We start from the raw sequence: 15,651 nt of genomic DNA on the forward strand, positions 1-15,651 counted from the left end.
CTGCAAGCCAACCAAAATCGAAGCCAGATGGCAGGGCCTAAAATGTTATTCAAATGTCAATAGATGAGCACGATCTCTGGTACTCTGCGGTAATTTACTTGACTTGTAATGTGTCATGGGTAATTATCTGGCCATCTCCAAATACGTAACAGCAGTGTATATCAATAGAAGTACTAGATAAATACAGTTTTCATTACGTGTGAAGTGCCTCTTATCAACGTTAAGATTTAATAATGCTCATAAATTTGCCTTTTGATTTATAGTTTTCAAAATTTGCAAGTGGTGCAAGCCCAAAAATATTCTTGGTGCCAAAAATTCATGTATTTTTATGATGTTTTTAACATTCCCTTTCCAAAAAGAGAAAGCCAACTTGCATATACTATTTCTGGCCTTTTGGATTACTTTCTAAAATAAGAGAAAAACAAAATTTCCCCATGAGATATGTTTTCCAGCGTACAGTTGAATTTCCCAGGGATCAGTCTGTTTTCTCACCTTTCTGAGCAAAACAATTCTGGTAGTTCATGTAACCTGAAAACTCTGCTATTGAAAAATCAACATCAGAGGATTCATGTTGCCTCAACATCGCAGGTGAGAAAAAGTATAATAAAAAATCTCTGACAGACTACTTTTATTCTTAAAAGTTTGCATGTCAAAAATATATTTTCTCACAAAAAAAAAAAAAAGAAAAAGAAAAAGATTAAGAAGCAATAAATCTAATGTTCCTACCTGAAACAAAACTAGCAAATCGAAGCACAACTTTCTGGCAGTTTGAAAGTAAATGCTAATTAAATTTACCTGGGCAGACTTCCACTAACCCAGACTACAAAGCCTAAATCACTGCTGACCTGCAGAGACTCTGACACCCAGCTCCCCACTATGAGACAGTAAGTGCACCTTAGGTCTGTTCCATTCTCGAGGGAAAAATAAATAAAATTAAATGATAGAATATTATTTGGGGCAGATTTGTGTATAATTCAAATTTTGCATTAGTTCTGGCAAAGCCAGGAGAATTAAAATAATTTCCCAGCTCCTGACAAGCCAACGGAAACACGTTCTGCTGCTTTTGCACGAAACCATCAGTCACAAATGAGCGCTGAATAGTCCTCGTTTCTTGAGTGGTGTGTCTGCAGGGTGACTTGTGGAATGATGGAGACACTGCTTAGAGAAAACTATCTCCCCTAAAGCACTCACTTGCTGCATGTGCAAAACAGGAAGAGGAAGTAGCAATTGGCTCTGCCAGGACAGCCTCTCTTGAAAGCGGGGCTATTCTGTTTATTACAGGCTGACAAGTTGGAACCATTAAAAAAAAAAAAAAAAAAAAAAAAAAAAACAGACACAAAACGCAACAAACAAAAAGGAAACCCTCTTTTTCAAATATGCAGTCCAAGAGTCTTTGTGACTCCTTTAACTCCCCACCTTGTCGAGGTGGTTAACCACACGAAGGGCTTGGGGCACTACCTGCGAGATGCCGTCACCTGCCATCAAAGGCGGCGAGACTCAGAGGCGTTTGGCACAGACAAAGCCTTCTGGTTTGCATTTTGGATGGAAACCATGTGAACCCTGTCGTCTTCAATGAAGCAGAAATAGCCTTCTTCCCTGGCTTCCCCTTCTGCCATTCCTCCGAGCAGCCAGTCATCCCCATCCCTGCCTCCTCCTGAGAAGAGCTTCGTGTGTGCGAAGTAGTAACACAATTCTCCAAATATTTAGGCTAACAATGATGGGATTCTCTGAATGCTGTCCTTGCGGTTATTGCTGACTGTAATTTATTTTATTTGTCTCGGGAAAGCCCGTGAGGATCTTGGAGCAAGAGCATTATTCCAGAAAAATATTAACTGGAAGCAGTGCTGAAGTCATCCTATTGTCTTGGCCAGCTTTGCCTACTCTCAGCCCTCGTTCTATGAATGAGTGGTTTAATAGGCTATATTTGCAATAGGATACCATCAACAGCTTCACGATCTGAGTCACATCCTATAGGGTCTAGCCACAGTAAGAGATGGTCCCCAGGAGAAACAAGTCCAAAGTGGAGCGGAGCTTACTGCCCTCTGTGCAAGATTCAAAGAGAAGTCACTGCTTTTGGAAAGTCCCATGAGAGGAAAGAAGCCGCTAAAAAGATTTTTGCTTTGTCACAAAATACCGTCTCTCTGATTTCTCCTTCTTAAATAGCCGGTGTGAAAGCAGTTTCCAAAGCTAAAGAGCTTTCCAAGCAGGCTGCAAAGTATTTATTATGTGACACTTAGGTCAAATAATCAAGGGCTGAGTGTCTTCGTCGCGATGCTGGGAAGGAGTCCGGTGCCTGCCCAGAGCTGGGAGCACTCAGAGTCCAAGACGAGGAGGTGAGGCAGGGACAGTCCATGCTAAGTGCTGGCTCACCTTGACCCCGAGGTGTGACCGGGCTTCTCCCGCATCGGGATGTTCTCAGGACAGATGCACAAAGCCCGTACCCTTCAGTCGCGCCTGATCCCACGGCCCTGTGAAGATGGACTGTTTAAATTTCTGTTGTTGTTAATTAATAGTCATCGTTATATCAGTAAAAATCTTTCCCACAGGCGAAATTTGTCATATCTAGGCAAGTCCTTTGGGTGAAATACTGACAGAGCTGATTCCCCAGACGCAGCCACCACTTGCACAGAGATCTGCTGACTCTAGAGGAAACGCGAGCACTTAGCATCACCAGGGCTGCTGGGAATGCCTGCAGCATCACTCGGCTCTCCGAAATGCTCCGAGGCCAGAATTCATATTGTCACTTAGTTGGATCAAATGTCCATCGACTTTGAAGGAGAGCTAAGAAATCACCTTATGCCACGTTAGCAGTGAAATGACAGGTTACAGCTACCTTTGTTCATCCCGACTGCTGCAGCGCCACCCTCCTTCTCTCGCTGACCTCCGTCCCTCTCCCAAAATGCCCTACAACTCTCCTCCCTCCTCTCTATCTCCAACCTTCCAGTTCTTGAAAGGAAGGGACAAAAAAGAAAAGGAGAGCAAAGAGAAAAAGAAAAAAAAAAAAAAAGAGAAGAGATAACAAAAAACTGAGTAGTAAAAAGCAGAAGGAATAGCAAAAAGAAGTAGCAAAAAAAGGAGAAGGAATGGCAGAGCGAAGTAATACCAAAATACGCACCACAACCAAAGCAAGCTACAGATGTGGCTTCGCAGCAGGAGACGGCAGGCAACGGGTCACCTCGTCTTGGAGGCTCTGGGACCTCCATCCTCAGATGTGTGCAAAACCAGGTGGGACACAGCCCCGAGCAAGCTGGCCTGACACAGCTAGAGCAGAAAGCTGGACTGGAGAGCTCCCAGGATCCCCTCCAACCTGAGTTATCTCGTGGTCCCCTGGTTTGGCTGTTTCTAACACGCTGCCAAGTGGCTCTTGCAGGATGGGCAGGCTTTCCAGTGCCCGAGGAAGGCAGGGAAGGCTTTGGGGGGGAGGCAGCTGCGAGGCGAGCCTCCTGCCCACCCCCGTCGGTGCGGTGCGGACGAGGAGTGCCTTCCCGCGGTGCCCTGGCCTGTCCTGGGCGTGCACGGCCAGAGGTGCCAAGGGCCCACAACAAACATGCAAATCTCTGATTCAACAGCAGGAAATCCTTCTGGGTCGTGTCAGGGTGGAAGAGACACAAGCAGAAAAACGGGAAGGAGACGTGGCATCGCAGCTGGGGGGAAGTGGGCACAGCTGCAGGGCTTGGTGCTAAACAGTGTCCAGGCAGGGACGGGCCTCGAATTCCAGCGCCAGGTGGACGAGGGCTTTGCCTTTGTCATCAGCCCGTCTGCAAGCTTGTGCTTTTGCTATGTGAAGTAAAACAGTGAAGAACGGAGAATACGAGCATGGTGAACAGCAGCGTGCAGTGACTGCAGTGGCACTGAAACGCCCAGGTACAAAACCGAAACTTGCCGTAGCCGCCTGCAGCTCACAAGAGGCAAGGAGCTGGCAGAAAGCTGGGAGCAGTGCTGGCACCGAGCTTCAGCAGGGGCTGGCGCTGACCCACGCGTGGGGACGGCGGGGGCTGCAGGTCCCTGTTCAGCCCCAGCTCACCTTCCTCCCCGTCCTCCCCATCTTCCCCGTCCTCCCCATCTTCCCCGTCCCGTTGCGCTGCGCCCAAATGCCCCCCGTGCCAGGCTCGCAGCAAGCCCTACAGCAGCGATGTTTCCTTCCTACACTAAGCACAGCTAAATTACAGCATGGGAAGCCTTTCGAGCAGGGAAGGGCAGGAACCATCCTGGGGACCCCAGCGAGGGGGCACGCAGAGGCAGGGAGGGGTTCCCCTTGTGCGACCCCCGTAGAGGTGCCATGGGAACAGGAGGACCTGGAGGGATGCGATTTCTGAGAGCAGAGGGCAGCTTTTATGGGATTGCTTGGTCTTGGTCAGTTGTTTTTTTTTTTTTTTACGCCTGTGGCTTTCGAAGCGAATCCTTAATTCCGGGGAAGTAATTTACCGAACGTCTCATTTCCCACGAGAAGCTGAAGCTCACTGCTGAACCGGTGACATTAATACCAGCGGACCTTTGGGATCGGCTGGATGAAAACCACCCTCCCGGGTCCCAGATGGGTTTCGGAGCCGTTCCTGGGCCCCGGGGGGGGGGGGGGGGCGGTGGGGAGCGGGGCCGGCTCCTCCCCGGGGCGGGGGGCGGGGGGGGGACGGGGACGGGCTCGCCCCGCTTGAAGGGCGGCCGCTGGGCAGCGCGGGGCGGCGCGGAGCCGAGCGGAGCCGGGCGGCGGTGAGCGGGGCTGGGGGGGCTCCCGGGGGCTGCCTGCACCGCAGTTAAACCGGGGGGGGCCGTGGGCCGGTGGGGAGGGATGGGGGCGGCGGGGGACGGGGGGCTGCTTCGGGAGGTGCCCCCCGTGCGGGGCTGGGGTCGTTTTGGGGGGGGGGTCGCTCGTTGGGTTGCTGCAGCCCCCCCGCCTCTGTGCGGGAGGGAGATGTTTGCTGGGAAATAGCGGCGTGGAGGTGAGCGGCTCGGCGACCTGCTGCTGTGTTAAAGTGGTAAAGGGATGTTTGTCTGCACAGCGAGGTGCAGACCTGACCCGAAGGCTCAGCGCGGGGTGCTTTTTGGCTTTAGGTGTACCCCTAGGTGGGGAGCTGTCCGCTGCTTTAGCAGGCCACGGCAGTGCTGCAGTCGTTAACTTTAAGTCTGGTTATGAAGATGTTCCAAACCGTGTTTAGGAAGGTGACCCGCAGCAGGGCTCGGCTGGCCGGGGGGCGACACCTCGCATGGCTGCTGGCTCTCTGCAGCTGCCTTGAGCAACGGCTTCTGCGAGACTCAAGTTTAGTCCCCGGAGGAAGTAAAAGTTCATAAAGCAGCTCCGCACCGCTGAAGGAGTGATCACAGATGTGGCAAAGGAGATTATATAAGACAGTTCATCCAAGGAGCAGATGACGGCTGAGATCTCCTGATTATCTCTCAGGCAGCGGGGCTGTGCCGGCAGCCCCAGGGCAGCTGCTGCGAGCCCAAACTTCTGCAGGCATCAGCACTGGTGCTGTCCCGGCAGGCAGGGGGGACCTGACCCTAAAGGTGCCCTGGGGAGACCCAGGCCCTTCGCTGTCCGGACCCCCCAGTGCTCCTCTGCGTTTCCTAGCAGGGCTGTCCCCCTTCCCTGAGCTTTGTGTGACACTTGCAGGGATGGGAAACAGCTGAGCTTGTCCACTGCGTTGTCCACGCAGCCTGCTTTGTCCCACTTTCTGCTCATTCTTCATAATAATCTTAACTGCACGGAGACGCTGTCAGATGAAAAACCTGTAAAGTGCAAAGGAGATCATCCCAGCCTCCTAATCTCAAATATCTTGAATAGTTTCTTATGTCTGAGAAAGAGATGATATGTGATGCCTCGGTAAGTGCAGAGATTTTATCTGTATAGGTTTTCATGAGCTAATTGAGGCTAATGTGTTCCTGCAGCGCACAGCACAGCAGGGTTTTGCTCGGTGGGTCTGCTTGCTAGACATTAAAGCAGGGTAAGGGTAGTGGCAGTAAGAGCTTGAATGATGTCCAGATGATCCTGGCAGATGAAAACATGCAATAGGGATCGTGCAGCTTTTTTTCAGAGAATAAACTACCTGCCACTCCCAAGCAATTGGTTAAAATTACACAAATGTTACCACAAACTTAATTTCATCCCTATCTTGGAGATTTTAAAAAATGATTGGAGTGATGCTCTCATCATAACCTGAGCCTCAAGCCTCCCAGGCGAGGGAGGATGGCAGAGGTCCGGGCTGAGATCTGAATCCTGCCACCACCACAATGGGCTGTGAGATCCCGGGAGGAGAGGCTGCAAACTCAGGTTAACAGGTCCTTTGCAACGAGCAATGCCAGATAAACTTCGTTTATGCAGTCTAAGGTGAACTGTGAATGATGAGGTGTAATGATCTGTGACTTCTGACTGCACTGAGCCTTGGCTGCCTCTCCTACCCAAAGACCTTTGTGCAGCTGCATGGTCCCTTGCTTGTGGCCCCATAAGTGTCCACGAACAGACCAAGAGGAAAAAAAATGTGCTCTCTTGTGCCAGATTTTGCCTCCGCTCCCACCTCTGCAAACTCGCTGGCATCTTTTGAGCTTTAATGTGTTTTGCATGTTGCAGATAATCAGAGGATTGTTTTAAAAGCGTCATCTCCCAAATAGCTGAGACCTGGCTGAAAGCTGAAAGCCTCGAGCACCCCGGAGTGGTTCTGAATTCCCAGTGTACCCCAGAGAGAGGGGGAGAGGCTGAGGGCATCCATCTGCACTAATGCTGCCTGGCTATTTTCAGGGGTGAAAATACGTACCGCTGAAAATCGGTTTTGAGCCTAGTGTGGGTTCTCGTTTGAACATAGTGTGGGTTCTTGTAAGCGATCTTGTCCCAGCTGTTGTCTTCATTGTTTTTCTTCAAGTCACAGTATTTCTGTCAGCAGGTGTCTTGCAGTGCTAATCTCTGGGGTTTTAGATGTCTCCAGCTGAAAGTGAGGTTGTGTGTCTGACACATCAGAAATTGAAAAGGAATGGGAAAATGATGCAGGGGTAAAACACCTCTTGCTCCCTCTTGCTGTACTTCAGGAAACCCCGAGTTAAGAACATCCTGTCTCACTGCGCCCAAATGAATATCTGGAGGAAATGGTAAAATTTTCACAAAATAATGACTGAGCCCATCTGAAAACAGATCCCTGGCCATAGGGTCAGCTGTGCTAACGGCTGTCGGAGTAGTGTGCAAAAGCAAACCCAAGAAGAATCCCAAGGGTACTGATGTCTGCAGACCAAGCAGGCTGTCCTGCCGTCAGAAGCAAGGAGCCTTGCCCCAGCCCCCTGCTCTGCACGCCAGTGAGCCCTGGTGTGTCCTGGCTGCCAGTGATCCTCTGTGTTCATCAGATATAACAGGCGATGTCTTTCCCAGAGCCAATAACTACACTTATTTATTACCGTAGCAAGTTTTAAAAATAGTGCTACCTGTGAGCAGAGGAGAGCAATGCATAATGTGGGGAGCTGACAAGCATCTCTTATCAGAGAGTGCCGTGGCCACCTTTGTTGCCCCTTTCTGCTGTTTTTCTGCTGCTTTAGTTTGCAGGCAGTTGGAACCTCCCGGTATTTTGGTGGAAGGAGGATGCAGCCAGTACTGAGGACGTATGAAAATGTGACCCCCACCTTTATGCCACCAGCTGTAGGTGCCAGCTGTGGAGCAGCGGCTGTGCTGGATCATTATAATTATGTGTAACTAATTGCGTAACATTGGTCTGTACAGAGCCACGTCCATTCCTAGCTGTTCTGTCCTTTAAGAGGGAGATGATAGGTTTTTTCTCCTATTTTATATTGATATTTTATTTTTGTGTGCTGCTCTAACATAGCTGACTCCAACTGTAATACAGCTAACTCTAATGTAATGATAAGTAACTCATTTTTTTCATCTGTAGGCCTGAAATTCATCGCCAGCCAACCAGTGCCTCCCCCCGAAAAGATGACCGCCCTCTTTGACAACTTGTCGTGCCATCACTCCATTGACGACTTCCGAAACCGCGTGTACTCCACGCTGTACTCCATGATCAGCATCATGGGCTTCGTCGGCAACGGCGTAGTGCTGTACGTCCTCATAAGGACGTACCGGCAGAAGACAGCCTTCCAGGTGTACATGCTTAACCTCGCCGTGTCCGACTTCCTCTGCGTGTGCACCCTGCCCCTGCGCGTGGTCTACTACGTCCACAAGGGGAACTGGTTCTTCAGTGACTTCCTCTGCAGGGTCAGTTCCTACGCCTTGTATGTCAACCTGTACTGCAGCATTTTCTTCATGACTGCAATGAGCTTCTTCCGCTGCATAGCCATCGTTTTTCCAGTCCAGAACATCAATTTGGTCACAGAGAAAAAGGCAAAATTTGTGTGCGTCGGCATCTGGATTTTTGTTACCCTGACAAGCGCTCCTTTTCTGCAAAATGGGACCTATCAACATGGCAACAAGACCAAGTGCTTCGAACCCCCAGAAGACTCTCAGAAGACAAAGCTGGTTGTGATCCTGGATTTTATTGCCCTATTTTTGGGTTTCATTTTTCCCTTTATTGTCATAACCATCTGCTACACCATGATCATAAGGACCCTACTGAAAAATTCCTTGAAGAAGAACCAGGCCAACCGCAAGAAGGCCATCTGGATGATCATCATCGTCACTGCCACCTTCCTGATCAGCTTCACCCCGTACCACATCCTGCGGACCGTGCACCTCCACGTGCTGCGGCTGAAGAGCGCCAGCTGCGAGGACACCGTGTACCTCCAGAAGTCGGTGGTGGTGACGCTCCCCTTGGCCGCTTCCAACTGCTGCTTCGACCCACTTCTCTACTTCTTCTCGGGGGGCAACTTTCGGAAGAGGTTGACCACGTTCAGGAAGGCTTCTTCCTCCAGCATTACGCAAGCGTTCAGGAAAAAGTTCTCCATAAAAGAGAAGGATGATGAACCCTTCGGGGAAAGCCAAAGGGAAAATGGGAACGCCTCCGTGGCCACTTCGTAGAAGGGCGATGCCTTCGGGTAAGATCTCAGATGGGCAATGGTGATCTCAAAACTGTTCCAGGAGACACGAGCAAGGCCCACAAGCCTTTTTCATGATTATATTTGTAATAATAACGGTGGACAGTCTCAGATTTATGCTGTTCAGGTGCAGTGTGGTGGAGCTGACGGCCCCTTCGCCGCTGCTCGGGTGCACACAGCCACCTCACATGGAGGAGGCACCGGCCAGCAGCAGCAAACTGTTGATCCGATGATAAGTTCATGTAAACACGCTCTTCAAAGCCTGTATCGTGTTTGGGAATTCGCTTCGTTTCACAAGTCTGCAAAGAGCGCTAATTCTCCGAGTCAGTGGGAAATGTAAACACAACATTTGCTGGACGCCGCACACGGGAGCTGCTGACACATGAGGAGGGCAGAGTTTTCATTGAATCTTAAAACAGATGCTAAATTATTTACACAGCAGAGGTCAAGATAATTCCTGCCCTGCTCCCAGCTGCTTTGGCTTCGGACTTTGGGTTTCAAAGCGAAGTACATGAGTGAGGCCTGCAGGATGGGTGCCTGGGTCCGTGAGCCCAGCAGTCCCATCCGGACAAGCAGCAACCCCGGCATGCTCTGGTTTGCAGCAGATCTGCAAGGGGGTTGAGCAGCGGGGCGTGCGGCCCAGCTCCTCGGCAAAATTGGCTGTAATGTTAGGATACATCTCCTGTGCCTCGGCTGTGCCTCGCTGCTGCTGAGCGGCGGCTGTTTCTGCAAGGCAAGGGTGGCTCCAGTGAAGGCAGCCAAGGCAGCACGTTTCATTGTTCCTGCACCTCCTTTGGCTCTGTCTGGTAGGGAGCATCCTCTGAATCCTTAGGAAAATGTTTTTTTGTGGGGTGCAGCTTTAAAATTCTGGTAGCTTAACACGCATTTGAAATTTATTTCGCTGGGACTGGTCCTGTAAGTGATGGCTGCAGAATGCAGGTTATCACTCCAATTCTTCAGGAGTTTTACCCAAAAATAGCCTATTACTATTTTTTTTTTTTGCCTTTCAAGAGTATTGACTAAGATTAAAAAAAAAAAAAAAGGTAGAAATCATATTTAAAAATAGCCAAATATGACTGAAAGGTGGTCCCATTTGGGGTGTTCATCTTGCTGACACCTTGCAGCAGAGATGCAACCCAAGGCACTTGGAAGGATCTGAGGAGACATGGACATGAAGAACCTGAGTGCCAGGTGTCAGTCAGGAGCCCAGATGAGACTTAATACGGTGTCAGTTTGATTATGGCGTGATGAAAACAGATAGGACTCGGTTTCATTTGTAAAGAGGAACTTCCAAATCCTGTCCATAAGCAAACATTCCTGTGGTTTTCCAGTAAATCCACTGTAAACGAAGCAGTTCTGCCTTTCTTTTAGTGAAGCAAAGTTCAGCCCAGGATGCGTGATACATGAGGACAGAAATAGTGTCCTAATCCTACCACAATTCTGTAGCTGGAAGACATGGCTCATAACATATAAGAAATATGTTTTAGTGTTGTGGCATTTATGAAGTTCCTTGATGTCTTAAGTAAAGCAAATTGTTGAAATACTGTAAAATAAGAGTGAGCAGAAGGGTTTGGACTGGGAAGGGGGGGGTCTGCTTGAGAGAGATTTTTGTTACACCTACAGAGAGGAGTAAGCGTTTGCTCTGCACACCTCAGTCTGCATGTCCTTGGGTCTGCAAAAGGCATTTGAAAAAGAAAATTCACCCGCAGAGCAATTCGTGGATGGGAAGTTTCAACAAGACCAGAACCATCTTCAGAAAATGTTCAAGATCTACAAAATGTGAAACTGTTCGCGTGGAGGAGCTACAGCTCCCCCGAGCCCCACTGGAGGGCACAGCTCCCAGTGCACTGACGGAACCACATTCTGCTGGGGGAGACCCGCATCCGCAAGCACTTCTGTTTTAAGGGCAGCACCGAGCATGATAGCTGGGTCCCAAATCACTGAAGGCATTGTGTAACTGTGAACAGAAATCACCGTGATAAACTGAGTTTGGAAATACGTAGAAATAACATGTACCTTCACCAATTTTAAAATATTGTGTACAGTAAAGCTATATATATATATGTTGCAAAGCATTTTTATTGTGCCAGAGATCTTTTTTTTTTTTCATTGTTTTTATTTTTTTATGAGACAATGGGTATGGCCAGAGAAATGGCAGTGTGTTTGTTTTTTGTATAATAGGAAAGACTGTATTTTAAAGAGGACTGCTGAAAATTAAATGGAAACGTTGCAAGTTAAACTTGAAGAACTTCTGTTTTCCGTGTCTTGTTTTAAACCCGCTGCATGCAGATCCTTCTCCCCTACGGAAGGTTTCTATCTGTTCACAGCACTAGAGAGCAATATTCCCACAATAATCATTTGTAATGATGTAATAAAACCGTAGCGGCACAGAAGCTGGTGGAGCAGTGCCCGGAGCCTGCTGAGAAGCTGGGGGCTCGTGGCCCCGGCCACTGGGGTGCGGGAACCGCTGGAGGGAAGCGAAGCTTTGCTGAGGGCGGTGTAGCTGGGAGCCTGGCACGTTTCTCTCGCTGGTTCCTGCACGGAAAAGCCCAGCGAGAAGGATGTTTTCTATTTAGGATTTCCACTGTACGTGCCGGCTCTGCCAGCTCGTCCCGTTAAGGGGGGAGCTTTGCCAACCCACGCAGAAAGCGGGCTTTGCTCTGGGAGAGATGCGTGGCCGCTGTCCTCCGCTGCCCATCGCACAGGCACCAGGAGTGGAACTGGGAAGAGCGGCTGGAGCTGAGCCGTCCCGCTCCGGCGTCCGGGTCAGAAATGCCTGCGAAGGGAAAGTGCGGTGCTGAGCTTCTTGCTTGAAACTGGACTTTTTTTCTGTTGCATATGCTGCAATTCATGGTGCAATAGTGGCACCTAGTGCTTCGTCATCCCTGGAGCTGCTGCCTGTTGCCTCATGCGGTTTCTCTTTTGGTTCTGACACGCAAGCCAGCTCCTCACCTGTAAGGCTGCCTCTGTTCCTGTTTTCCTCTGGTGTTAATCATGTTCAGTTCCCCCATTCCCACCCATTCCCACATTTTATTGAATAATCCTGGGGTTTTCCCTCTCCACCTTCGTCCTGTTTTTCTTTAGCTTCCTGGAGGGATGCTCGGGCAGGGCAGGCTCGGGGTGGGACGTTGCCTGCAGGAAGAGAAATAACTGCCTTTAACACAGGGATGGGAGCATTTTGCATCCGTGCACTATGGAGCCACACAAGGCTAAGTCTTTTCATAGCCACCAGTCCCCGTGGCATGGGCACTCCAACCTTGGCATTCGGCAGTAAATTGCCCTTGCCTACCTCTTAGCAAAGGGAATGGTCCAGCCTTTCCCTGGCGCACTGACCTTTCCATGGCTGATCTGGCAAGCAGCAGTAATCCCCGAGCTAACACAAGGCTCAGCAGGTACATTAGGCACCTGTGTTGGTACGCATCATGCTGTACCATTTCTGTTTGCTCCAAGATGGAAAAAGAACTGGAGCACCGTACAGACTCCCGGCCAGCTGCCTTGTCATTTCTGGTTGCGACTTGCTGGGGACGCGATGCCAGCCCTAAGCACTCAGAAACCTTGGCTCAAGCCTTGCAAACCCCAGCTGCCTTAATACTGTTTTGGCTCGCTTTTTGTTTGCTGTTCTGTGCCTGTGCCTGTAGGGTGCAAGCAGGTAACATCTTCGGGCTCCACTCTGCAACCACTGCAGCTAGGGATATGCTTTTTTTATTTTACATTTTTCTTAAAGCAAACTGAGACTCTCATTCCAAACAGGCTCCTTCAGGAGTTTAGGTTTAAAAGTTGAGGGAAACTGAAACAGCAGCCTCTCAATTTAAATCAATTTAAATTTAAATTTAAATTATTTGCATAAGCATCATTGTATGTAGATGTGTAGCTTAACCAGTCAGAGAAATAATCGTATTTCTCAGGCTCAGAGACATGTAGGGAAGAGAGGTGCAGAGACCCTTAATGCAAAGACCAGGACACAGAGTTAGGCTGATTTAGCAATGGTAACCACTGCTGGAAACACCTGAATTGGTGGAAATGTCTGCTCCACACCTCCGCTTTTAGCCAGCTTGAGTCAAGCCACTCAGAGAAAGTGGGTGTGCATTTAAATTACACATGGGGCTCAGAGAGTGCAGTCACTACATTCTGTACACTAAAGTATGAAGAGATTAAAAGTGTATTAACGGTTAAAAAATAATAATTAGGTGCTTTGGCCCATTTTTCTTACTGCTGGGTGCCTATGACTGTGTGGAGCATCTCCTGAGCAGCGCTCAGAGCGTGCTGCCTCACCGTGCAGAAACAAACGGTGCTTCGGGTCAGACGGTGCTCGCTCCCCTCCCAACAGCACTTGCTGGGACAGAGAGTTACCCATTTGTGGAGGGGAAAAAGAAGCAAATATATATATATATATATATATATATAATATATTTTTTTAAAAGGCAGCTCTCAGCTGAAGCCTGTTCTGGGTAATAGTGCTTTCAACCTGCAGGTGTGAGCATACGCAAGGGGTGAGGCTGGGAGGAAGGAGACACTGACACCTTATTCCCCTTTCAGTTTCAGCACGCAAAGCATGCATACAAGAATATAATGTTGACGGTGTAGTCTCTTTTTGAAAAACAGGGGGCTCCAGTCCTTTTCGCAGTGGGGTGAATGGGCGCTTCCCTTTCCCAGTAAATAACAACATGAGAAAAGCCTGTGCTAACGCAGCGCTCGCCGTGGGCACCGGACCCACCAGGATCACCACTGCCTCCTGGGAGGACTCAAATGTCTCCCTTCCACCAGGAACTTCTTGAAGTGGAACAAAACCATCAGATACAAGAAAGAACAGTCTGCATGATGTGTTGGTCAAGGCAGTAATCCTTTTTTGGTGCAACATAGCAGATAACATGCAATTTTTTAATGGGAAGACATGGCAGGCAAGAAACCTGGGTCTAGCAGATGCCCAGGACACTGCACATCCCAGATGCACTAAAGCCTCTCCCATTTACCTCCTGGAGCCCAGTTTTCAGGATAAATTTCTGTTCAAGCAAAGAGAACCATATGGGCGCTGTTTTGTCTTCAAAGGGGCCTAAAGTGTGTTTTTATTTGTGCTCATTTTCAGAGAGGGTCCAAAGCATCCACCTGCTGCCAGAAGCTAACCACAGACAAGATTGCTGTTTGCAAAAACAACGTGAGCTTTCTGTTTCCAAGAAAGCACTACAAATCTCAGTTTCCAGTAAACCCTGGCCTTGATGGCTCTGCGCTCCTCCTCGCCACCGCTACCTCTGAGCTGCCACGAGAGCCATGGGGTGCCGCATGTGACAGAAGTCACAGAAGACGGATTCGTGTTTCTATTACTCGGTGGCACTTCTATCTTGTTTACAAGCCTTCTGAGGTCTTTTATTCCTTTCATTCTGTAAGTATATTTCCCTGTCTGACCCTATAGCAAGTTGACATTTGGATGTTTTAACTCCACACTGTTTTTGCCTGCCATAGGGCCAAATTCCAGTGCCACACACTGGGAAAGCCAAAAACATTCACGGGATGCAACCACCCTTACTCTGTCTTCATGAAGCGCCTTCAAATAAAATGCTCGCAGGATGTGAGAGGCAAGTAAGCCCTCAGTTTAACAAGCAATAAGCTCCAAGCCCTTGCAATAAGGAGACGTTTCCTGCTCTGCGTGACACAGTTGTGCCCAGAGGCCGCGCGGCGAGGGGCTGCAGGCCCAGGTCCGCGTCAGGAGCTAATGCTTGTGCTGGATCCTAATTTAACATTTTCCCTGGATCCACTGCAGTCTGACATTAGCAGAGGGACTTCTTCCATGTGGCCGGAGGGAGAACACTGGGCTCTTTATCCTCCACTCGTGGCAACGGAGGGTATGATCTGATTGCTAGGAAAAAAACTAGCAGGAAGAATGAAGGAAAGTACATCAGGCTTTAAAATGCCGTCAGAGTAAGCAATTTCGCTAGGAGTGCACTTGTAATAAAACGGTCACACCGTTTTCTTACACATTTCTTAAAAACGGTGCAGAAGGCAAACCTAGGGGATGGGCAGCTCGGTGTGCCGCGCCGGAGCTGCAAACCCGTCTCCTGGCACACGGATCGGCAACTTTGGGAACTGAGCTTCAGTTCTCTGAAACCATCAATTTCGGCCCTGCGAGTGGCCACATGCACAAACAAATATTCCGAGTATTTGCAAACATTACTGGAGGGGGAAATGTGCCCGTTTCTTTCCTGTCAATGCAGCTTCTTACGCTTCAGAAGAACCAAGGCTGCTCTCGGAGGAGAGCGAGGACCCAGTGTTAGTTTAATAAATATATTCCAGATGGATATTCACCAGATTTGGGGGGGGAGGAGGGAAGGAGGTAGCAGAAATACCCTCTTTTGATCATTAATGAAAACTCTCCTTCCAGGAATGCTGTTGCGTGTCCCTGCGAGGGATGCTGAAGACTAAACAGAGCTTGTTTTCGGTTTAGCCCACTGGAATCTCTTTCATTTGTGCGGAGCACATCTCTGTGATGCTCTGCATGGGTTTTTGGCCTAAACACCTTTAACCTCAAGACGGCTCCACACAGCCGTCCAGATAAAGCCTTGTAAGATCAAGAGCAAAGGGCACAGAGTTTCAGGATGGCTCTTGGTGCAAGGCAGCATATTTTGTCTAGCAGTGCTGCGCGTGCCGCAAGCAGCTCCTTCTGCTTTCACTAACCAGCACTCAGTGCAAAATGTGAGC

General features: G+C 49.2%; 1 protein-coding gene and 2 long non-coding RNA genes across 14 annotated transcripts in view; 1 reads left to right on the forward strand and 2 right to left on the reverse strand.

Annotated features, from left to right (window-relative positions):
* The window catches only part of CYSLTR1 (cysteinyl leukotriene receptor 1), a 99,999-nt gene extending 88,793 nt beyond the window's left edge, over nucleotides 1-11,206 (forward strand). For 6 of the 12 annotated variants that reach the window (XM_083796656.1, XM_083796660.1, XM_083796667.1 and 3 more), the window contains one exon: nucleotides 7,863-11,036. In XM_083796656.1, coding sequence (XP_083652782.1) covers nucleotides 7,863-8,944 — 1,082 coding nt within the window. In that variant the 3' untranslated portion in view covers nucleotides 8,945-11,036. Of the gene's footprint in view, nucleotides 1-3,763; nucleotides 3,865-4,202; nucleotides 4,354-4,431; nucleotides 4,528-4,635; nucleotides 4,708-4,877; nucleotides 7,286-7,862 lie in introns of those variants that run through there. The other 6 variants (XM_083796659.1, XM_083796665.1, XM_083796666.1 and 3 more) reach the window with 6 other exon arrangements.
* Nucleotides 1,288-3,255, reverse strand: LOC310880587. Its single transcript, XR_014571794.1, has 2 exons — nucleotides 3,116-3,255; nucleotides 1,288-2,468 (listed from the first exon to the last, which is right to left on the reverse strand). It is a non-coding gene; the product is annotated as an uncharacterized lncRNA (long non-coding RNA).
* Nucleotides 10,017-12,573, reverse strand: LOC310880588. Its single transcript, XR_014571795.1, has 2 exons — nucleotides 12,295-12,573; nucleotides 10,017-12,093 (listed from the first exon to the last, which is right to left on the reverse strand). It is a non-coding gene; the product is annotated as an uncharacterized lncRNA (long non-coding RNA).
* Between the last annotated feature and the right edge of the window lie 3,078 nt (nucleotides 12,574-15,651).

Source organism: Anser anser (genome assembly GCF_964211835.1).
Source record: "Anser anser genome assembly, chromosome: 13".
NCBI classification, from domain to species: domain Eukaryota; kingdom Metazoa; phylum Chordata; class Aves; order Anseriformes; family Anatidae; genus Anser; species Anser anser.